At 40.4% G+C, this 25,100-nt stretch overlaps 1 protein-coding gene across 5 annotated transcripts in view; it reads left to right on the top strand.

Annotated features, from left to right (window-relative positions):
• Positions 1-25,100, top strand: part of TET1 (tet methylcytosine dioxygenase 1) — a 123,663-nt gene that overhangs the window by 14,424 nt on the left and 84,139 nt on the right. For 4 of the 5 annotated variants that reach the window (XM_060033755.1, XM_060033754.1, XM_060033753.1 and 1 more), the window contains exon 2: positions 15,753-15,806. The exons of the other annotated variant lie outside the window; for it this stretch is intronic. In XM_060033755.1, coding sequence (XP_059889738.1) covers positions 15,753-15,806 — 54 coding nt within the window. The remainder of the gene's footprint in view (positions 1-15,752; positions 15,807-25,100) is intronic. 5 annotated transcript variants of the gene reach the window in all.

Genomic DNA, 25,100 nt, shown 5'->3' with positions numbered 1-25,100 from the left:
TCTTTATTTAATTTGTTACAATATTGCTTCTGTTTTATGTTTTGGTTTTTTGGCCCTGAGGCGTATGGGATCTTAGCTCCCCAACCAGGGATCGAACACTCACCTCCCTTCATTGGAAGGCGAAGTCTTAACCACTGGACCACCAGGGAGGTCCCTGCATTTAAAAAATAACATAGTTTTTAAATTTTTTCTTTTTGTTTCACTGGAAATATGATGCTCAGTTGTAAACGTTAAAAGCATACAAATTGTGGGCTTCCTTGGTGGTGCAGTGGTTAAGAATCTGCCTGCCAATGTAGGGGACACAGGTTCAATCCCTGGTCTGGGAAGCTCCCACGTGCCGTGGAGCAACTAAGCCCATGCGCCACAACTACTGAGCCCGCATGCCACAACTACTGAAGCCCGGGCACCTAGAACCCGTGCCACCACAATAAGAAGCCCACACACTGCACGAAAAGTAGCACCTGCTCGCTGCAACTAAAGAAAGCCTGTGCAGCAACGAAGACCCAACGCGGCCAAAAAAAAAAAAAGTATACAAATTGCTTTGTTACGATAAAACTAACCGTGTATACACACACACAGAAAAAAATAAATAACATCTTTAAAGTTGAATGAGGGAAAATTTCTTCTTTTTTTCTCAGTATATCATCAACATTTCCCTTGCAAGTAAAAATTTGTAAAGATTTAAAAAGTATGTGTATAATATTCCTTTGGGTAAACGAACATAACCTACTAAATTACTTTTCATGACTGGATGAATTATTTTGGGTCCCATTTCAAATTATGTTCTTTTTTTTTTTTGGCTGCATTGGGTCGTAGTTGTGGCATGCGGGATCTTTTGTTGCAGCGCGGGCTCTCTGTTGTGGTGTGTGGGCTTCTCTCTAGTTGTGGCGTGCGGGTTTTCTCTCTCTAGTTGTGGCACACAGGCTCCAGAGTGCGTGGGCCCTGTAGTTTGTGGCAGGCCAGCTCTAGTTGAGGCACAGGAGCTCAGTAGTTGTGGCACGCAGGCTTAGTTGCTTCACGATATGTGGGATCTTAGTTCCCTGACCAGGTATCCAACCTGCATCCCCTGCATTGCAAGGAGGATTCTTTGCCACTGGACCACCAGCGAAGTCCCCTCAAATTATGTTCTTGACACTGGAATCTACTAGTCCTGAATTTCAAGCTAGAAGTATTAGCATAACCAAAAAATTTAGTATTTTGTTAATGATTTATTATTGCCTAATGGTTTCTAAATCTTTACCACTTTTGGAAACCTGAAGTTTGTAGTACAGGTAGGTTTTGGAAAGTCAGGTCCATTTCCTTCTCTCAAAAAGAGAAACTAAAATTTCTTTTACCTTCTTTCTGGTAAACACATCTTCATGCCCTCTCAAAGATGGGGGTTGAGCCAGCATTTAAGCATATCTCATTAGCGTAGCTAAATGACTGGACACTAGCCAGATCAGATTAGGTACTTGGTGTATTTTTAGCTACCATGGAAAAACCCAGAATTTTAAAGTTATTATTATTATATTAGTGCTTAAGTCCCACTAAATTTTCTACATGGTTTTTAGTTGCTAGGCAAGAGTTCCTAAGACTAATTTGATCCTGATTTAAATGATCCCAACACTTGTCTTTCATATGATGTTTCAAAAATCATAAAGTTAGAACTTCTACATCAGAGGTTTTTAATCTGGATGGGCTTCAGTGCTCTGTGATCCCATCTCCTCAAAATTATATGTAACATATTGGTTTTTTTTTATTTTTTGGGTTTTTTTTGCGTTACGCGGGCCTCTCACTGTTGTGGCCTCTCCCGTTGCGGAGCACATGCTCCGGACATGCAGGCTCAGCGGCCATGGCTCATGGGCGTAGCCGCTCTGCGGCATGTGGGATCCTCCCGGACCGGGGGGCACGAACCCGTGTCCCCTGCATCGGCAGGCAGACTCTCAACCACCGCGCCACCAGGGAAGCCCCATGTTTTTTGTTTTTTAACATATTGTTTTATATGCATTTTTCTGGAGAGATGGTCTTTAGCTTTCATTAGATTTCACAGAAATATAAATCATGTCTCCTACTCCCCAAAGTAAAAACAAGTAAGGGGGTCACACCAATCTTTTAAGACTTTGAAGGAGTGAAATTGACAACTGTTACTCTGGTTAAGCTATATTAAGATCCTTTATTCCCCCCATGTGGTCATCAGTGTGAGAATGGATCTATTTGTAACATTGTGATAGACCCCTGAAGCAGGGATGCCTGAGGAGCAGAAGTGATGTCTACAAAGGGTCTGGTAGAGTCCTTGCTACATAGTAGGTGCTTAATGTGGTGGTTATTGTTTTATCCTTGAAGAGATTTGCCTATTCATTTCATTACTTTCACCCATTTCCCTCTTGCTACCTGACTCACGTTACTTAGAGGAAAGTAACTAAAGTCCTCAGAATTAGCCAGTACACACCATTTACAGGATCTGCAAATGCATTTTTCCTGCAAGAGCATTAGGGTTATGAATGAATTGGTTTCACTGTTCCCATGTGATGCAGAATTATAGCTGTGGTTTCCGGCGAGACGATGCCACAGTTATTTTCTTGTCCTTGTATAATGAGAGGGTTTTGGTGTTTCTGCCATATTCTAGATATTTACACTACATAGCTCATTTTCGTATCATATTTCATATGGAACACCATTTTGTGGTGAGTTTTCTGTTAAAGGGCAAAAGTAGGATCAAGACAGGAGGAAGTGGGAGGACAAGACAGTGGAAGCCCACAGTTGATCCAAGCCATGGACTTTTTTGGAGGGAGCTGATCCAGTTTAGATTTAGAGAGAAAAGTGTGTGTGTGTGTGTGTGTGTGTGTGTGTGTGTGTGTGTTAGTTTCCTCCACACTTGCAGGAGTAAGCAACTTGTTTAGGAATTAACACAGAATTGCAGGGAGATTTGTCTACTAGGCAACATAAAATTAAATTACCTTCTTTATTCACCTACTTCCATTTTCTAGGGACATTTCTGGTACACTATGAGATGTCAAAACAAACAAAAATCAATAAAACAAGGAAAACAAAACAAAGTAGTGTTTAACTTATTTCTTTTAAAAAAGTCAGTAACCAGGGAACTTTGTCTTCATTGATAATTAAGTACATAAGATTTTAACAAAATTTAAACTTCTTTGACTTGCAGTGCAGGAAACTGGCAAAGGAAAGGAAAAAGGGAAAAAATGAACATTTATTGAGAGTCTACTATGGGCCAGACACTGTGCTAGAAGGCTTAATGTTACCATATTTGATCCTGACAGTGACCCATGAAGTGTAAGTATTAGGACTCTCATTTAGCAGACCAGGAAACGGAAACCCACATTAAAAAATGTATTAATTTCCCCTGGCTAGCAAGTAGTAAGAGGCACTCTTTCCATTATGATAAAGGAAAATCAAACAATTTCTTCTTTTTAAAAAACTGAGATCTGGGTGGGGAGAGAAAAAAAAAAAACTGAGATCTAATTCATGTATCATAAAATTCACTCTTTTGAAAGTATACAATAGTGCAATAGTGGTTTTATATATATATATTTTTTGTTTGTTTGTTTGTTTGTTTGTTTGTTTTGCCTGCAGAGCTTGCAGGATCTTAGTTCCCCAAACAGGCATCGAACCAGTGCCCCCTGCAGTGGAAGCACGGAGTCCTAACCACTGGACCGCCAAGGAATTCCCGGTCTTTAGTATATTTACAAAGTTGTGCAACCTTTACCACAATCTAATTCTAGAACACGTTCATCACCCCAAAAAAGAAACCCAGTATAATTAAGCAGTGACTCCCCATCCTTCTCTCCCTCAGCTCCTGGTAACCACTGATTTGCTTTTTGTGTCTTTATGGATTTGCCTATTCTGGGCATTTCATGTAAATGGAACCGTACAATATTTGGTCTTTTGTATCTGGCTTCTTTTACTTTAGCATAATGTTTTCAAGTTTCATCCATGTCATAGCATTTATCAGTACTTCGTTCCCTTTTATGGCTGAATAATATTTCATTGCATGAATAAACCACATTTTGTATAAACATTCATCAGTTGATGGACTTCTGAGTTGCTTCTACTTTTTGGCTACTATGAATAATGCATTTACGAACATTTGTGTACAGGGTTTTTTTGTGGACATGTGTTTTCAGTTATTACGGGTATATCCCTAGGATTGGAACTGCTGGGTCATATGGTAACTCTTTGTTTAACTTTAAGGAATTGCCAGACTGTTTTCCAAAGTAGCTGTACCATTTTAGATTCAACAATCCTCATCAAAACTTATTATCTGGGGCTTCCCTGGTGGCGCAGTGGTTGAGAGTCCGCCTGCCGATGCTAGGGGACACAGGTTCGCGCTCCACTCCGGGAAGATCCCACATGCCGCGGAGTGGCTAGGCCTGTGAGCCATGGCCACTGAGCCTGCGTGTCCGGAGCCTGTGCTCCGCAACAGGAGAGGCCACAACAGTGAGAGGCCTGCGTACCGCAAAAAAAAAAAAAAAACCAAAAAAACTTATTATCTGATTTTCTGATTATTGCCTTCCTAGTCGGTGTGAAGTGGTATTCCAGGATGGTTTTGATTTGCATTTCTCTAATGATTAATGATATCAAGCATCTTATCATGTCCTTATTGACCATTTGTATATTTTTTTTGGAGAAATGTCTATTCAAGTCTGTCTTAGTTCGTTTGGGCTGCTATAACAAAATACTGCAGACGGGGTGGCTTATAAACAACAGAAATTTATTGCTCATAGTTCTGGAGAAGGCACCAGCATGGTTGAATTCTGGTGAAGGCCCACTTCCTGGTTCATGGTTTGTGCCTTCTCACTGTGTCCTCACATGGTGGAAGAGGCTAGGGAACTCTCTGGAGCTTCTTTTAGAAGGCACTAATCTCATTCATGAGGGTTCTACCCTCATGACTTAAGCATCTCCCAAAGGCCCCATCTTCTAATATTATATTGGGCTTTAGGATTTCAAAAAATGAATTTTGGGGGGACACAAACATTGTGTAGTGCCTGTCATTTGGTAGCCACCAAACAAATGTTGGTTGAATTAAATGATACTAGTCATAGATGTGGAACTGGTATGTAGTAAACATTGATATCTGAAGGGGTTAATAACAACTATTATATACTGAGTACTCACTAAGTGCCTGGTACTGTATTAAGCACTGACATGCTCATTATCTCATGTAATCCTTGTAATAATCCTATGAAACATACATTCTTCCCCCAATGTATAAAGTAAGACACTGAGGCTTAGACGGGACAAGTAACTTGTCTAAGACTACACAGTTGATCTTGGATTAGAGCCCTTGGCTTCGATGGTAAGTGCTCATTTAAAGCACCATGTTCCCGGGAATTTCCTGGAGGTCCATTAGTTGGGACTCAACACTTCAGCTACCGAGGGCCAGCGTTCGATCCCTGGTCAGGGAACTAAAATCCCACAAGCGGTGTGGCATGGCCAAAATAATAAATAAATAAATAAAATTAACCACCATGTTTCTGAGCAAGGGGAAGAAGCCAAATATGAAGAACCTGGAGGATAGAGAGAAGTGGGACCAAAATATGGACTGGTTAAGGATAGCCCTGCTAAGGCGATTGCTGCTATCTTTTAGACTTTTGAAACTTTGAAAGAGATGTTGTATAAGAATCTTATACTAGGTTCATTTTAACAAGGAAACTATATAGCACAGGAAACTATATAGCACTGTATAGCACAGGAAACTATATTCAGTATCTTGTAATAACCCATGATGGGAAAGAATCTGAAAAAGAATATATATATGTGCATATATATATGCAACTGAATCATTTTGCTGTACACCAGAAACTAACACACCAAAAAAAAGCTCTCTAGGGACTTCCCTGGAGGTCCAGTGGTTAAGACTCCATGCTCCCAATGCAGGGGGCACAGGGTCGATCCCTGGTGGGTGAACTAAGATCTTGCATGCCACACGGCACAGCCAAAAAAAAAAAAGAAAGAAACTAACACAACATTGTAAGTCAACTATACTTCAATAAAAATTAAAAGAAAAAAGAATCTTTTTTTTTTTAATTATTATTATTTTTTTGCGGTACGCGGGCCTCTCACTGTTGTGGCCTCTCCCGTTGCGGAGCACAGGCTCCGGACGCGCAAGCTCAGCAGCCATGGCTCACGGGCCCAGCTGCTCCGCGGCATGTGGGATCTTCCCGGACCGGGGCCCGAACCCGTGTTCCCTGCATCGGCAGGTGGACTCTCAACCACTGTGCCACCAGGGAAGCCCTTAAATGAGTTTTTTTTTTTTTTTTTTTTGCAGTACGCGGGCCTCTCACTGTTGTGGCCTCTCCCGTTGCGGAGCACAGGCTCCAGACGCGCAGGCTCAGCAGCCATGGCTCACGGGCCCAGCCGCTCCGCGGCATGTGGGATCTTCCCGGACCGGGGCACGAACCCGTGTCCCCTGCATCGGCAGGCAGACTCTCAACCACTGTGCCACCAGGGAAGCCCTTAAATGAGTTTTAATTGCTTAATACCTTGTTTATTTGTACATGTTCATGTGACAGCCATCATTCTCCGTTGCTGTAGTGGAACCACCTGCAAGTCAGCTGCCATACCAGAAGCTTTTTTCATAGCCATTACAGCATTTAACCCTAAAGTCAGCTTTGTCCCTCACTGAGTCTATGGGGGGTTAACTTACTCCGGGTCCCATAGTTAATAAGCATCATTGGGATTTGGATCCCACCAAGGACATACTGATCTTGTATAAGATCATATTTTGATATTGTTTGATGTAACATCTTAAGGTGGACAAGCCATGAGGAAATACTACTTTCTTTTAAAAAAATCTAAATTAATTTTCTTTGATCACATACATAGTTACAATTAAGAGAATTGTTAGGTATAGTGGTCCTTCATCCCCACCACCCCCTCCCCAAACCCACTAATGCTTCATTTATGATGATGATTAGCAAAAGTAGCCTTATAAGAATATGGTATATATTCATAAAGTTGGACACAATCACAGCATCAGTGAATGCAGTTTGACTTATTCTCAAATGATGTGCATGAAAGAACTGTTGTTATGAGCAAGGAAAATATCAATTCACAGTTTATAAATATCTAGTAAAAACATTAAGAACCATTTATTTTATTTTAAACAGCAAGAGCTAATGTACACTTTGAATAAGTGTTTGGAACTCAGGTAAATCAAACAGATTTGGTGGAAAATTGCATTTTCTTAACTAGTCATTAAGAGTATCTATGGAAACGCCATTATAATCGTTTAGGCTAAAACATTCCTGATAAAGATAGGCAAGTTTTTCATTTAAATCTGCACAGTTAACACGGATATAACCTTGAGCTCCATACTTGTTGATTTCTAAGGTGGACTGTGGGGAAAATAACTTTTTTGTTTTCTTGCTACGACAAATATATCTCCTCTTGATCCCACAAGTTATTCCTAAAGGGCTTTACATTGCAAAAGCTCAAAATGATCCCCTCAGACAATGAAATGGCAATCTCAAGTTAGAAGAAATGTCTCTAGGACTTCCCTGGAGGTCCAGTGGTTAAGACTCTATGCTTCCGCTGCAGGCGGCACGGGTCCCATCCCTGGTCAACCCCTGGTTGGGGAACTAAGATCCCACATGCTCTGCAGCCCAAAAAAAAAAAAAAAAAAAAAAAGATCTCTAGTAAGAATATCAAGGACTGTTTATTTATTTTAGTTTAAACAAGAGCTAATGTACCCACTGAATAAGTATTTGGATATCAAGAAAGTTAAACAGACTTTAGAAAAAATTAATTTTAGGCATTCTATAATTATAAATATTGTGGGCTTCATGTCAAGTTTTTTCTTTTTTCTCTCTACCTGAGTTAAGCTCAATGGAAAAGTTATTCATTGTCAGAGATTCCACAGGTGTTAGGCAGTGCCTCGAATATAGCTGGTGTTCTCTGTTCTATTTCTGGAATGAACAAAAAAGAAGGGCATCCCTTTCTCCAAACATCAGAAGCATCTCTCCAGTACAACCAGAGTTACCCAGCTGAAAGAGTAACATTTCTTGGCAGGCAAATCTTGCTTCTCCATAGATTGTGTGGAACTCGAGTAAATTAGTTCAAAAACTAAAGAGGTTAACCCTTCCTGAGTAACTGATCTCATCTCAACAAAAACCTACATACACTTATTCTCAAAATATTGCTTTATTCTGATTAGGAGACTTAGTTACATGAGAGTTTTTTCTAGCTAAGATACAAAGGTTTCAGACCTAGGATAAACCAGTCACCTCTCCTTAGTTCTCTTGAAAAGGTAGCTGTTTGTGTTGAACAACTTAACAGGGGTATCGTTGTCTTTTGAAAGGACCAATTATGGAAAGTTGAAGGATGGAACAGAAACATTTCAAACCAGAATGGTAGAGAATTAAGGCTGATTACATCTCTTCATATGCATTCTCAATGACCCGCATTAATGCCCATGTTGTAGCTATCTATTTATATGCATTTCTCCCCATAGTGTTACTGTCAATAGCCACAGTGTTCCCAGTGTCCTTGTATATGTTGTTACCTCCATCTGGGGCACATACTTTTCTTCTGTCCCTCTATGTTTAACCAACTCCTACTTACAGTGGAAATAAATGTCAGTTCCTCTGGGAAGCCTTCTCTGGACTTGCATAGATTTCTGGGCTCATCCCTTTTCTATACTACTTCATAATAATTATCTGTTTCTGTCTCTCCTGAGATGGTACGGTCCAGTGGGGAGCGGGGAGCCCAGCACCATGTCTGCATATTGAAAGTGCCCAACACTTGTTTTAAAACAACACTATTGTTTTAAGTTTTTGGTTATTAAATGGGGGTATTTCATTGTCAAAACATGAATTAACAAATTGGCTTAATTTTGCTAAACTTAGGAGACACCTAGGTCTAACTTTCTCTGAAAGAAGTTGTATGTGTGTAAATGCTTTGAGCTTCTCAGTGAAACAAGACAGTTTTAGGATTTTGCTATTAGATCAAAAACTGAGGGTATTGGACTTCCCCGGTGGCGCAGTGGTTAAGAATCTGCCTGCCATTGCAGGGGACACGGGTTTGAGCCCTGGTCCGGGAAGATCCCACATGCCGCGGAGCAACTAAGCCTGTGTACCACAGTGACTGAGCCTGCGCTCTAGAGCCTGGGAGCCACAACTACTGAGCCCGCGCGCCACAACTACTGAAGCCCGCGCGCCTAGAGCCCATGCTCTGCAGCAAGAGAAGCCACCACAATGAGACGCCCGCGCACCACAACGAAGAGTAGCCCCCACTCGCCGCAATGAGAGAAAGCCTGCGTGCAGCAACGAAGACCCAATGCAGCCAAAAATAAAAAATAAATAATAAATAAAACACAAAAAACTGAGGGTACAATGCTCTCTAGAGTCAGCTCTCTTGCATGAATAACATAGAGAAGGAGCCCGAAGGTACAGAACTTCCTTTAAAAAAAAAAAGAATAACATTAATTATAAAATACACAGGACAGACTAGGAATAATAAGAAGCATTCAATATATCATTCACAAAAGGGGAAATATTTTCTAAATTGCAGCATCCTTTGTGATTTGTTTTTGACAAAAAGCCATAGATGCTGTTATTGGATTTCGCTGTGCAAATTATGGATCTAGACTGTAATAGAGGTAGTAGACTTGTCAGTTTCAAGTTAGTACTACGAATTGTTGAAAAGAAATTGGGGAGAGGGGATATTTTAGCCCCGTTTAGTATCTGGCATTATCTATGGTTCACCTCATTGTCAACTGTTCTCACTTGGCAGCTGCTGAAGATCACTGCTTGCTTACTTGTTCCTTAGTTCTTGCTATTGAAGAGCAGTTATTTTTACCAGCAGTAAGCAGGACTGCTAGAGAGAATGGAGTTGGATACTTGGTAGACCAGGCCCCTTAGAGGGAAAAAGCATTACTGCAGATAAGCCTCAGGGAAGGAAGTGGGGGAGGGAAGCCAGGGAAAGGCTGTGCCAGGGGATCGACTCAAATCACTCACGATTAAAAACTGAGAAGATCTCCAGTGTTAGCCTTTCGGGTTCCTATGTCTCACACGACATAAAATTAAACTCACTTTAAGATCTCCATTAGAACTGTTAAAGTATGAACCGCCTTTTTTTTTTGTGATTCTTATTGATTGGAAGTTTACAAAAGGTGGTACTTGGAATATCTGAACCAAGTATCACAGCAAAAGCTATGTCTCCAACAGTAAATAAGAGGAGACATATAGAAGGATTTCATGGGAGGCGAGAGTGTGGCTTATATTGGAAGGATTTTGTGCTGCGCAGATATCAATTTTGAGGAATAGTAAATAACTCGAGATTAATTTAGAAGAAGACTCCTCCTAGGCAGTATCTGTATGTCTAGTTTCTTGTCGGTGCAGAACTGCTTATGTTTAGAAAGAGAAGTAGGATTTTGAAATTATTCATAAATTTATCTCTGAGGGCACACAATATTATCTTTTAAAAAATACACCTAGGGCTTCCCTGGTGGCACAGTGGTTGGGAATCTGCCTGCCAATTAAGGGGGCACGGGTTCAAGCCCTGGTCCAGCAAGATCCCACATGTCACGGAGCAACTAAACCCGTGTGCCACAACTACTGAGCCGGCGCTCTAGAGCCCGCGAGCCACAACTACTGAAGCCTGTGTGCCTAGAGCCTGTGCTCTGCAACAAGAGAAGCCACCGCAATGAGAAGCCTGCACACCGCAACAAAGAGTAGCCCCCGCTCGCTGCAACTAGAGAAAGCCCACACGAAGCAACAAAGACCCAACACAGCCAAAAATATACATTAATTAATTAATTTAAAAAATACTGGGGCTTCCCTGGTGGCGCAGTGGTTGAGAGTCTGCCTGCCGATGCAGGAGACGCGGGTTTGTGCCCCAGTCCGGGAAGATGCCACGTGCCGCGGAGCGGCTGGGCCCGTGAGCCATGGCTGCTGGGCCTGCGCGTCCGGAGCCTGTGCTCCACAACGGGAGAGGCCTCGGCAGTGAGAGGCCCGTGTACCGCAAAAAAAAAAAGAAAACTAATCTTTGGACTTCCCTGGTGGTCCAGTGGCTAAGATTCCTCGCTCCAGGCCCGGGTTCCATCCCTGGTCAGGGAACTAGATCCCACATGCTGCAACTAAAGATCCCGCATGCCGCAACGCCCACGTGCCGCAAGTAGGACCCGGTGCAGCCAAATAAATAAATAAACAAATATTAGGAAAAAAATACTAATCTTCTTGAGCTGCTGTTGTAGCCTAAAAACGATGCATGTGAGGGGTTTTTTTTGGAAGTATTGTTGATTTACAGGATTATATTAGTTTCAAGTGTACAACATAGTGATTCAATATTTTTATAACTAAGGGTGTGGTTTTGAAGTGTTTTTTGTTTTTGTTTTGTTTTTGGCTGCATCACACAGCATGTGGGATCCTAGTTCCTGACCAGGGACTGAACCCGTGCCCCCTGCAGTAGAAGCGTGGAGTCTTAACCACTGGACCGCCAAGGAAGTCCCTTTTTTTGCGTGTGAAGATGGTTCTTTTAAGGTTATTTTGGGATATTTGCCAATTCTATTGTTGAGTAATGAAGAGGAATTATAGAGAGAGCAATGTAAATGGTTAGATTCAGGCTCAAGTTCAGGTTTTAACTTGCTGTGTAACCTGAGTTAAGTAATTTTACCTCTTTGGGCCTCAGTTTATCTATGACCTAAATTTTCTCTGATGTTCTTTTTTTAGCTCTGTAATCATGTGACTTTTAAGAGAAAAGAGATAGATCTCATTTTGTAATATTTGAAAAAACCTAATACACTTGAGTTATTACAAAATTAAGTAACTCATGCAACTTAATAATGGTTCCTTGTAGGGAAAAACAAATAGATTTAAATGACAAAAATAAGTTCTGAATAGGTTGGACTACAACGCAATGTGTCTTAGTTTCTCAACTTGTCATTCATTCAACTGGATCTAGTTGTATGCATTTTGCCCTAAATAATAAGATAATGGAGGGCTTCCCTGGTGGCGCAGCGGTTGAGAGTCTGCCTGCCGATGCAGGGGACACGTGTTCGTGCCCCGGTCTGGGAAGATCCCACATGCCGCGGAGCGGATAGGCCCGTGAGCCATGGCCGCTAGGCCTGCGCGTCCGGAGCCTGTGCTCCGCAAAGGGAGAGGCCACATCAGTGAGAGGCCCGCATACTGCAAAAAAAAAATAGGATAATGGGAATGGCTCTTGACCTCCACTTTCTCTGCTAGTAATTTCTGATTATTTTCTCCATCAAAGTTCATTTCACCTAAGCCTTGAGCTGAGATGGACAAATCGCTAGGTATAGGATTTAGAACAGATGGTCACAACTAATTGATGTTACCAATCTACTCTGTGTTCAAACAAGTATAGATCTTCATGGTGTAGTATCAGTTGGATATTTGGAGTTAATGTTAGTTCTGGTCACTTCCATTAACCCCCATTTAGCTGGGATGAGCTTTGGCTTTATTATTAACTCATTTTACAGAACACTAAACATAGACCTTCGATGTTTGCTTAGGTTGCCAAGTGCGATGTTGTGTGGTTTCATGAGTATCCCATACAGTGAAAACGCCTGTCCATGGGGCTTTAAAAAATGGACCTCTCACCAGTGTGGATATTCAGTAGACCTAAGACTCTGATCCTGATTTTATTTTATTGAGGGAAACATATGGATCACACAGGTAATAAAATGATTTAAAATATATAATTATATCTTTTTTATTTTTTCGCCACACGGCACATGGGATCATAGTTCCCCAACCAGGGATCGAACCCGCATCCTCTGCACTGGAAGCACGGAGTCTTAACCGCTTAACGGCCAGGGAAGTCCCCTATAATTATATCTTAATATATCATGGCCATTTTACTAAATTGTGAGCAATCAACCTGGGAAAATGTTGATGCCATTTAAAAATGTTATTCGGCTCTTCAAGGGGAGAGGCATAACCTGTAATTGAAATGGAAGACACTTTAAGAAATATAGGGCTACCCTTGTGTGCATTGCTGATGGGAATGTAAAATGGTAAAAAATAGTTTGGCTGCAGAAAATGGTTTGGTGGTTCCTCAAAAAATTAAACAGTTGTCATATGACCCAGCAATTCTACTCCCAGGTATATACTCAAATGAATTGAATGCAGGGACTCAAATAGATACCTGTATACCCATGTTCATAGCAGTATTATTCACAATAGTCAAAAGGGAGAAATGACCCAAAAGTGTATCAACAGAAGAATGGGTAACAAAATGTTGTTATTCAGCCTTAAAAAAGAATGAAATTCTTAATACATCTTACAACATGGATGAACCTTGAAAACATTATGCTAAGTGAAATAAGCCAGACGTAAAAGAACAAACATTGTGTGATACTACTTATATGAGGTACCGAGAGCAGGCAAATTTATAGACTCGGAAAGTAGAACAGAAGTTCGCACGGGAGCGGGAAGTTACTGTTTAATGAGTACAGAGTTTCTGTTTGGAATGATGAAAAAGTTCTGGGAATGTAAAGTGGTGATACTTGCACAATATTGTGGATATACTTAATGCTACTAAATTGTACACTTTAAAATGGTTAAAATGGAAAATTTTATGTTATGTATGTTTTACCACACACACACAAATCTCCAAAGAGAAAGAAATGTAGGGTTAAAAGGTTTAGCACTCATTTTCAAATCTTGTATTTGGTCCTGTTTTCCTACCCATTCATTTCACGGTTGCTTCATTCCCCACAGAGAGCTTCTTAGCGTGGGCTCGGTGTGCTTAAAGTTGCCGTGGTGGACGTGGTTAGGTCAAAATCCACTGGTTTTGCTTGCTGCTTACATTTGTTAAAAATTTTGAAAGTGGGTGGGTGAGGGAGAGGTAGTTTAAAGTGGGGAAACAATGCATGTTGGACTTCCCATTCCAACAAGAAAAGCGTGCTTTTGTGGCAGACTGAAAGGCTAGGAATCAAGGGTGATGAAATACAGGCTTTCCGGCCCTCTCTCTGTTCCCGATTTCTGGTTGTGGGAATCTGTTCTGAATCCAACTGCAAGTGGAAAACCAATCTTTGGCTGAGCAGCCAGTGAGGCCCTCCTGCCAATCCCCCAAATGTGCTGCTGAAACTTTGGCCCTGTGAAGATGGAGCTGAGGCTGTCTTCCCAAGATCTGTGCAGCTGTCAAGGTGGCTGTGATGGGACTGTGACTGGCCTCTGCACTGCATTTTGGCAGTGACCTTGAGACCTGCCAGCTCAAACAGCTGTCCTGGTTCTTCGTCTACTGCCCCTGTTCCATGTCCAGGAAGCTGAAGGGAGGGGCTAAACTCCTCTGGCTCTGTCATTCCCAGGGTCTGGCAAGTTCTAACTGTGGTGCCCAGCTCTCCCAGTGCTTACCACCCACTGGGCATGGGGGCAGTTCAGGTGTGTTGAGTGTGGCTGGTTGCTTGTTCCACCTCTGGCTCGGCTCCCAATCCCTGGGAAGTAAGTGGCTGTGTCTGTCCATCAGCCCGTGCACAGACAGGCTCCACGTGGGGACTTGCTTGGCAGCTCTGCGGAGAGATGCTCAGTGACAGTTGATGATCCTGGGAGGCAGAGGAGCCAGAGGTGCTTCTTCTGTCCCAAAGTTATGAATCCGCCTTCTGGAAGGGATGGATTTCTTTGGGAAATGAAGGTCATCAGAAATGTCCAGAGCAAGAGAGAGAAATCTTTTTGAAACCTCCAGCCACTCAGAGTGGCAAGTGCATTTTGAAAACTCCTCCACCTCTCCTTGCCCTCATCCTGTCCTTTCCCTTTTAAGTGGCTTTATTATTATTTTTTAATCCGCCTTTATCATTGGACATTTATTGACAGAAATCAAATTGCTGTGTTTCTGGGCAAAGCGCCTGCTGCAGAGAGGTGTGGTTCCCGAGGAATGAGACACGCAGCCCAACAGCTGAGCCTACACTGTCCTCACATAACCTCCCTGCCTTAAATATCGCCAATATTTAGCCTTGCCTTATAAAGTAAAAATGCACAATACCTTCCAGAGTTTCAGCAAGCCCAAATGCCCCCATCAGCTCAGTTATATCTCCTGTACGTTAAAGATAGGACCGCGCACCCCTCCCCCCGCGCAGACCTGCCCTCGGAGCCGCCAAGAGGTTACTAATCAGGGAGAATCCGCCATCGATCCGATGGTGGAGACCTGGGGGATTTGTGTGCATTGTTTTTGCTGAAGCCTCCTGTGATTTCGGCGCGACCAGATCCTCTGCAGCGAACTCCATGTCGCAGCTTGTGGCTGCCTGTGTCCTGTGGTGAGAGCGGAGCCGCACAGGAGATCCTTTGTCTAGGAAGGCTAGGCAGAGAAGATCACTTTGGAGTTGCTAAGCTCTGCATTGCCATTGGCTGCACTCTTTGTGGGGCTGTTTTTGCAAAAGGCATGCCCAGCACGTCTACAGTGCTGGCAGGCCAGGGCTGCCTTTAAACACCATGATAATAATACCAAAAAGCAGTTTGCAGAACTGTTCAACTGTAGAGGCTTCCTCTGCAGAAGCAAGCAAGATGGCTACCTCGTGGGCTTCGCTGTGAAGAATGCAGAGGCTAATTAAGACAGACTTTAAGGGGAAAAAAGGGTATTTCCCTACTTCATCTTTATGCAAGGCTTTTTTTCAGTGACTTTTGAAGTGTACATTTTACATAAGCTCTTTAGGTTCTGTCTAGCAAACATGTTGATGATTTTAGATGGTATAAGTAGTTTTATAGAGAATAGCCAAAAATTTTTTGGGGGGGGAGGTGGGAGCTAATTTTTTTTCTCTTATATGGAGGCTCATTTTGCAATTTGATTTTTTTTAGGTTATAAAGGAAAACAAGAGGCCCCAGAGGGAAAAGAAGCCCAAAGTTTTAAAGGTAATCAGCTATTGATTAACTCATATTTAATATTTTTCCATTTCATATAGTATTTTTCTGTCACTTAGGGGTAAATTTGGAGTACAGTAGATGTAAATTCTCCCAGATTTTCAGTAGATAAATGAATTTTCACTCAACTAAAGTGTTTTCTCTCTCTTTCTCTCTCTCTCTCTCTTTTTTTTTGATACGTTGCATAATATGCATATTAGCATCCTTTATTTTCAACTCCACACGAGTCTGCAGACAGAAAACTTTATATGCAAGTGTTGTGAATAAAATTTGTGGCTTTTTTTTGTAGCTCCATTTGTAGCATCTGCATTTGTGGTGCTGCACCAGTGTGTAAACTTCAGCTCTTAAGGAGAAAGACACTATTTAAAGTTGACAGCTATGATCCATTGTGATTTTAATGGACCTTCCATTAGAGACTATTTTAAAATGTGTGATTTTTCCAAAGGAAAAGGTGCTTAGAGGTTCTAGTTCAGCTTAAAATGTGTAAGCCATTGAGGTTTTACAGCCAAATTACAATTGCTTAATCCCAAATTCTCATTATATCATCTTTAATTTGGGCATTCATGGAGCTGTAGGATTGTGTATGCTTTCTTTATTTTCAGTAGTTTGCCTAATGAGTATTTAGTAGTTACCTAATTCAGTGATAAGCTAGCAGTCTGTGTTATGAGCTTTGTATAGTATTTAAAATGGTTAATTTAAAAGCATATGACATTACTAAAAGTTCAAGACTAGCTTTAGCAAATAGGTGCTTATGTGTTAAAGGTTTCAAGTGGTATATTGCTATTATGAATGTAACTATCCTGAGCAGTCAAGCTTTTTAATTCAAGAAGACATATTAAACAATAAAACGACTGGTCTTTAAAATTATATTGTGTATATATAATTGAAAATATCTTACCTTAATCTTAGCTTTTCTTCTGCAAATAAAGTTTTGGCACTCATAGAGGAACAACATGTTTGAACTGTGGCTATAGCACATTTTAAAATCTCATTTGTTTCCCCAGTTGTGTACCTTGAAAATGCTATTGACATGCAGAACCAAACCTTGCATTGCTTTCTAATTTGTCTGACCACTTCAAGTTTCTGTTTCCTGTGTGTACACAGCATTGCCATGTATATTTTTCATCAACCAACAAGTATTTATTTAATATTTACCACACAGTCATCAATGTGCCAGGCACTGTGAAATGAATGAGATTGCTTGGCACAAATTCTCACTGGGCCTGGACAAATAGAATACTGGTTATTTTCAAGGTAAATTAAACCCTTCTCTGTTTTTCTCCTGCATATTGATCCACCTGCCCCCTTTTAATCCTTTCCCCTCCCCCAATTATAGAAGAATATCATTAAAATCCCTAAGTATATTTCTCAATCTCTTTTTACACTTCCTGTGTTGGGTGTATCCATCTCAGGTGTTTTGTCTTAAAATCTTCAAGTGAGAAATAGTTTCAGTCCTGCTGTTATAAATGGCTCTCAAATTTGTGTGTGTGTGTGGGGGGTGGCGTGGGGTGGGAAAGCAGCATGGAAGAAAGGGATGGAGACTGCATGGACAAACTAACATGGACTAATCTTGGTAGCTAAATCATCACCTGCCTTTCCTACAAGGTAGAATTGGACTTTGGGAATACTATTTAATTCTATGTTTATTTTGTTAGTCTGTGGGTGTCCTGTCACCTGAAATAAATTTCAGAAGTAAATATACTGTGTATTGCTTTTTTGAATCATGGCAATGGACCCTGACTTTTAAAAAGAAATAAGTGCCTGTGGATGGCTGAAATTCATGTGCCACAGCAAGCAGAACCAAACTGTTGCTCACTTCCTCTATAGTTATCAGTTGTTGTACAACAGTAGAAAAATGCTCTAAAAGGAAAAAAATTATTTTTTTTTCTGATGTTGGCATTTTTAAATGTTTTCTTTAATTTTCTGTTGGGCATAATTTTTTTTTGTTCCTTTTCAAAGAAAGCTTTGTTTCTCTGCTCCACAGGAGAAATGCTAAAATACTTTCAGATTTTAGCTTGATATGTGTAAAATATAGTTAGAGCAAGTGTAGAATATTATATAGCCCGAAGGAGATGTTAAGAAAACTAAATCCAACTTTTGGGAGGGAGGGTGGAGGAAAAGTAAAGCTTTCCATTTAGGATTTTATGGGTGAGAACTTAACATTCCAGCTGGCTGCTACCCAGGGGATCAGTCACGGGAATCTACAGGTTACACTTTGGTTTCCTTTCATAATTCTTTCTTTGGTTTTGGCATTGTGCCAGACTTCTACTCTTCTTCCTTTGACTCTGGCCTCTTAAGTCTTCACATCTCCTGCGTCCCTTGTTCTTTGTCAGGGTGGCTGCTACATATAGGTATCCTGACTCATTTTCATCTTCATCTATTGGAAGGTAGTTGGATAAATGAAGAGTCTGACTAAGGAAATTGGGAATAGAATTGAAGCTTGTCTCATCCTACTCTGAACCTGCTAACTAAATACTGAATCCAGTTGTGGGGCTGAAATTGCCTGGTGTGTCTCACACCTCTCATCTTTAAACAATCTATTATCTATTATCTATATCAAACAATCTATTATCTATATCAAAAACCTGTATGCATTCTATTACAATTCGAAGTTTAAAACTATACATAGTGATCTGAAATCCCAGACTACAGAGAGCGTTTTCCTCGAGCTGAAATGACGGTTTCTGTCCAAAGCACTCTAATGGCCAGAATGGGCACCAAATCATGGGGGTGAGGGTGGGGGTGCTCAGCACAAACTCCTGCCCCCACTGGGGCTGAAGGACCAGCTTCCTGCTCAGGCGCTCTTGTTGATCACTGGAGTTGATCTGTCTTCATAGATGGCAGCATGTTAGCTGTGCTATAATTGTTTGCTTGACTGTTGAGTAAGGTGAAGGTATGAGATGATTTCAGGCCTTGATTCGTGAACTTGTACTTGTGAGTGGCATGGTTTGGAGCTCCTCTTGGTAGAAACATTTATGTAAATAATCACTATTTTGTGTTTTGGGGTGGGAGAAAGTCAATTTTAAGGTAATATCACTTTAGTTAGGTTGTCACTCCCTGTCCCTAGAGAAAATCAGATTACACAGTCAGTTGGGAGTATTGGGGAGAATTTAATAAAGGGATTGTTTAAAAGATGTGGGCAGGGTTCAGAAAAATCTAGGGATGACAAAGCATCCTGGGACTAATGACAGCAGAGAGATATTGCCGTTCCTAGGCCTGAAGGGACAGGGGCTTTTGTGTGGCCCTTGATAATGGGATCTTTCTTGAAGTGAAAGTCATGGGGAGGTGGGTATGGAAATAAATACTCTGCCATCCAGTTTCCTGCTGCTTTCATTGGTTGATCCCAATCAGAAGCCAAAAGGAAAAAGGAAGCCTACTGATGATGAAATATATCTTGTTCCGCCTCCTGTGTCATGTAAGAGGGTGTAGAAGATGGAGTGGGGACCTGAAGGGCAAACCAAACATACATTCAGCATCACTACTGACCACAGGGGCAATATGGTAGGGTCAAAAATGGTACCAGAATCATGGTTATGTAAGAAAGTAACACTGGACAGGGTTGGGTGAAGTTTATATAAGAACTCTATACTATTTTTGCAACTTACCTGAAAATCTAAAATCATGTCAAAATAAAAAGTGTGGGTATCCCTGAGAATGAACTGCATTTGTACATTCTGTAATTTCTTATCTGGTAAGGAACATTTTCTAGCTTTTTGATTATAAAATATCATCAAAGTATTATTTGGAAGAACTGGGTGAACAAATATAAAGAAATGTCAGTGTATATTAAACCAGGACACTGTCTACAAATGATTTAGAAATGAAAAAAAAAAAAGAAAACTAAGTGATCTTCCTGCTAGCTTCTATGCCACCAGCTCTGTTCATCACTGTTTCCTTCCTTCCTTGATGATGCTGATAAAAGTAGAATGAGTGGTTGTTGCGGGGGACAGGGGGTGGGATGGGGGTAAATAAGACATATTTCACTAGGAGAGAAGGACAAGACACTGGCGTGTAGCTATAGTGGTAAGTCTTTTAGAAACGTTTTAAAAGGAGAATCAAATCATAAATGAATCACATTCATATGTGGTCTTGATTTACATGACAGTGATATTCAAAATATTTAGTACCTTCATGGCCTGGCACACAGTTAATGCTCAATATGTGTTGTTTCTTGAACAACAGTATTATTAACATTCGATAAATACTTTTTTAGCCCATACTAAATGCTGGGCTACAATGGTGTGTAAGACCAAAGTGATTTCAGCCCTCAAGGAGATTAAATGTTGCTGAGGAAAGGCCAAAAAAAATTAAAGACAAATTAATAAATTACAAATTGTGGCATATACTTTGAAGGAAACAAAGAAACAAAAAAAATTTGCCAAGACAGGGGAAAACACCCCCTAGGGAAATTTACTTGGTATCTTTGAGAACTATTCCCTTCTTTTGTAAATTGTTACATACACTAGTGAGGGTTTAAAACTACCAAATTAGATACAATTGAGTTACCCTGTTTATCTTAAAAACTCATTAAGCTACAAGAAATGAAAGTAACAGGGTTACTAAAGATTTTTTTTCTGTGCACACTTATCTACAACTTTGTTTCAGTTAGTTAAAGAAATCATTGGTAAAATGATAAACTTTTCTTAACTCTAGTTATAAAGTAACATTCCATGACTTATAGCAGCAACATGTTACAAATTTTAGTGACATTCTATACTGAGCTTGATGGTTGTTCAGGGGGGAAAAAAGCCATTTGATAGTCTTTTTTTTGGCTGCACTATGCGGCATGCGGATCTTAATTGCCTGACCAGGGATCAAAACTGCACCCCCTGCAGTGGAAGCATGGAGTCTTAACCACTGGACCGCCAGGGAAGTCCCTTGATAGTCTTACATAGTCCCAGGCAAAGAATCCCAGACTTCTGAATATAACAGACCATGGGGGCAGTTGGGGGTGGGGGGCGAGGCAGGGGAGATTCAGAGTGGTGAGAGCATCCACAAAGGGATACCAGCTTTATAAACAAAACAATAACAACAACAAAAAACCCCCCACAAACATATAAATTGGAAGAAGATAATCTCAGAATATAGGGTGGTCATATAAAATTTAATAATTTATCCTTATGATTCAACACATGGTCCTTATTTTCCTCATGTCATAAGCTGGCAAAAACTATCAGAGACTAGTGCTTATCCATCAGTGTTTATTCACACGCTCAAAGGCACACATGGGGCTTCTGTTTTGCATACCCAGAAATTGTAACATAGCATTTTGACCAGGGACGATGAGACTGAGTTCAGGCTGAGAACTCAGACTCGGGGCTGAGTTCTCACTAAGTCAGCTCACATACAGTCAAATCATTCATTTATCATCGCAACACGAACATTTCCAGTGATTCAAAATTCATGTCCATTTTGTAATTTCTAGGAATGATCCCAAACAGAGAATCAGTGAATAGAAGCCAAGTGGGGTGAATAGGCTTGAAGAAAATTTCATTCAGGCTACAAAAAAAGTCTGTTGAGTTTTTCCTAGCTTAGAAAAGAACATATGCTTTGTGTCTTGAATCCTTATGCTCATCTGATAATGTGTTTGTGCTTTGATAGTGCTAGATTCATACTGTTTTCTGAGGTCTGCCTTGCTTGTTGTATAGCTCTCCATCTATTGGCTAGAATATCATCTCAATAGACAGGGGCTTCTCTGGGGCTTCCCTGGTGGCGCAGTGGTTGAGAGTCCGCCTGCGGATGCAGGGGACACGGGTTCGTGCCCCGTGTCCGGGAAGATCCCACATGCTGCGGAGCCGCTGGGCCCGTGAGCCATGATCGCTGAGCCTGCGCGTCCGGAGCCTGTGTGCCGCAGTGGGAAAGGCCAGCATACCGCAAAAAAAAAAAAAAAAAAAAAAAAAAAAAAAATCAGTACATAGGTAAAAAAAGCCAAATAAGAACTGTTAAATTTTTGTTAAAACCTCACTAGTATCTTAAGTCATTTTCAAGTTATAATTAATTTTATAATGGAATGCCTTTCAATATTCAAAATGTGTCATAAAAATAATGTTTTTAAAGATGTGATGGCAAGGGAACTTCCCTGGTGGCGCAGTGGTTAAGAATCCACCTGCCAATGCAGGGGACACGGGTTCGAGCCCAGGGTCGGGAAGATGCCACATGCTGCGGCACAGCTAAGCCCATGTGCCACACTACTGAGCCTGCGCTCTAGAGCCCATGAGTCACAACTACTGAGCCAATGTGCCACAACTACTGAAGCCCGGGCTCCTAGAGCCCATGCTCTGCAACAAGAGAAGCCACCACAGTAAGAAGCCCATGCACCGCAACGAAGAGTAGCCCCCGCTTGCTGCAACTAGAGAAAGCCCACGCACAGCAACGAAGACCCAACGTAGCCTAAATCAATCAATCAATCAATCAATCAAACACCATTTAAAAACCTTTGGTAAAAAAAAGACGTGATGGCAAAAAAAAAAAAAAAAAGACGTGATGGCAAGATTTATCCACCACAGTGGCCTATCCAAGAGAATGAAGGTTACAGTGTCATTCTTTAACCTGTTCTGATGCTTCATAGTTTTAAATACTAACTGTTTTAGTATTTTTTGAGCTAAAAACAGGACTTTCTGCACATGAAATATTTTAAGGGAAGAGATGTTACAGTTTTATTATCTATGTTTAAAATTAATGATATATGAATTTGATTAAAGCATAGGTTCTTTTCATGGTTCTAGGGAACCAGATGTTAAACAGTAAACTTATTTTAGCAACTTAGTTATTTTTAAGTAACTAAATTATTTATTTTAAGCATTATATTGTGTGCTTAATTTTAAATATAGTATACAGAAATACACACTCATAGGATCATAAGATTGTTATAGACTTAAGTGAATTATTTAATACATGTCACATTGCCTAGGACAGCTTGACATATAGTAATTTCTCAATTAGTGGTGTTATTACATCTAAAGGTATAATTTATCCTACTAAAAATATTAAGTGAGCCTTTAAGAAAATGTGTATTTTCTTAGCAATATATTCGCTTGCCTTATTTGAGAAATATAAACCTGTATTACAAAAAGCCTTTTCTTTCCTTTTAAAAATGTCACTTCTGCTTTTTCTAATAAGAATTATCAGAAAGGAGTCTTTAAACCTTGAATATATTAAATTTCTCTCTTTCCTGTTTTATTTACATGTATATATTTTATAGAATCAATAATCCTATAATAAAGAGTAGAACATCATCACTATGAAAAATAATCTCACAGCTGATGGTTAGTTTCAATTATAGAACTCAGCTGCAAAGGACTAGGATGAACATATTTGAAACAGGATATAAGTTATAGTGACGTTTGCAAGTTCTGTACCTTAAGCATGATTTCTTCCAGATAAGAATCACATAAGAAAGTTCTCACTAAATTATCACAAAATTTATCTTAGATATCTGAAAGTATCTTTTTCTTAGAAAAAAAGTTTTTACCTAATATCTTGTGTATTATTCTACTTTAGAAAGGGGAAAAAATCTAATAACTGTGTATTCCACTTCTTGAAGTAAGTTTAATATTATTTTAGACATAACTTCTCTGAAAATAGAAAACACAAATCTGAAATTTTCTGAGTATTTAATTTTTTCTTTTGCCACTTGGCATGTGGGATCTTAGTTTCCTGACCAGGGATCTAACCCGTGCCCCTTGCATTGGAAGTACGGAGTCTTAACCACTGGACCACTATGGAAGTCCCCAAGTATTTAATTTTGATATCATAGGTATTTAGGGCTTTTGATTACTTTTAGTTTTAAAATTTAAACCATGTGTATTTTTGTGGTATCAGCAGTGACCAAAGGAAAGTGCCTGACTGAGGGAAATTTAATTGAACTATCTGAGAGCTATTTTCATTTTTTTTTTGGATTACTTTTTTCTTTATTATTATTAATAAATTAATTAGTTTATGGCTGTGTTGGGTCTTCGTTGCTGCGTGCGGGCTTTCTCTAGTTGCGGCGAGCGGGGCTACTCTTCCTTGTGGTGCACAGGCTTCTCATTGAGGTGGCTTTTCTTGTTGCAGAGCACGGTCTCTAGGCATGTGGACTTCATTAGTTGTGGCATGTGGGCTCAGTAGTTGTGGCTCACGGGCTCTAGAGTGCAGGCTCAGTAGTTGTGGCGCATGGGCTTAGTTGCTCTGTGGCACATGGGAGCTTTTGAGACCAGGGCTCGAACCCGTGTCCCCTGCATTGGCAGGCGGGTTCTTAACCACTGAGCCACCAGAGAAGCCCTATTTTCATTACCTTTAAACCAGAGTGGATGTTCAATAAACGATAGCTATCATCATCATGATTGTTTTTGTTATGGTTGTTAATATAAAATAAAATCCTTTATAGAATATTGATGTGTTTAGATTTTTAGTTGCTTTTATTATTCGGTAAACTAGATTGTAAACCTCTTAAGCTTAGAGCAGCATTCAACTTTGTGTTCTGCAGTCTTAATGTAATGTCTTGTGCCTACAAGTCAATAAATGTTGGTTTAATGAATGATTGAATTAATGCATTTCATGGCCTAACTTTATTTAGTCAGTTAGGTCTGAAGTGTAGAAATTATTATAGTGACATCTGGGTATATAAGGGAAACTGTACTTTCTGAAATCATCAGGCCAGCCTTGAATAGTGTTGATAATGAATTGCTATGGAAATCAGGATATATAGCTAATATGTTTATTTTAATTTGATTAATTGTTCTGTAAATTTTATTTGAAAAAATCAAACCTACAGAAAAGTTGAAGGAATAACACATTGTCCATCAATATATATATATATTTTTTTGCTGGATCATGTGACATTTTACCTATAAATTCTTCAGCGTGCCTCTCCTTAACTGCAGTACAGTGATCACACTGAGGATAGTTAATGATTCAGAAGGTACTGTCCATTTAAAAAATCTTTTCCATCGTTTCCCCCTCTACCCACTCAAATCCTTTTTAGCTGTTTCCTCCTGAACTAGCCTCTAATCTTTTTTTTTTTTTTTTGGCGGTACGCGGGCCTCTCACAGTTGTGGCCTCTCCCGTTTGGGAGCACAGGCTCCGGACGCTCAGGCTCAGCGGCCATGGCTCACGGGCCCAGACACTCCGCGGCATGTGGGATCTTCCCGGACCGGGGCACAAACCCGCGTCCCCTGCATCGGCAGGCCGACTGTCAACCACTGTGCCACCAGGGAAGCCCTAGCCTCTAATCTTAAATCATGTCTTGGATTTGGTTGTCTTGTCTCTTTGTTCTCCTTTTATTTGGTCTTACTATCATTTTGAGTG

This window comes from Delphinus delphis, chromosome 16, assembly GCF_949987515.2.
Source record: "Delphinus delphis chromosome 16, mDelDel1.2, whole genome shotgun sequence".
NCBI classification, from domain to species: domain Eukaryota; kingdom Metazoa; phylum Chordata; class Mammalia; order Artiodactyla; family Delphinidae; genus Delphinus; species Delphinus delphis.
The sequence above is the reverse complement of the archived record's forward strand: the minus strand, read 5'-3'. Positions and strand labels throughout refer to the sequence as shown.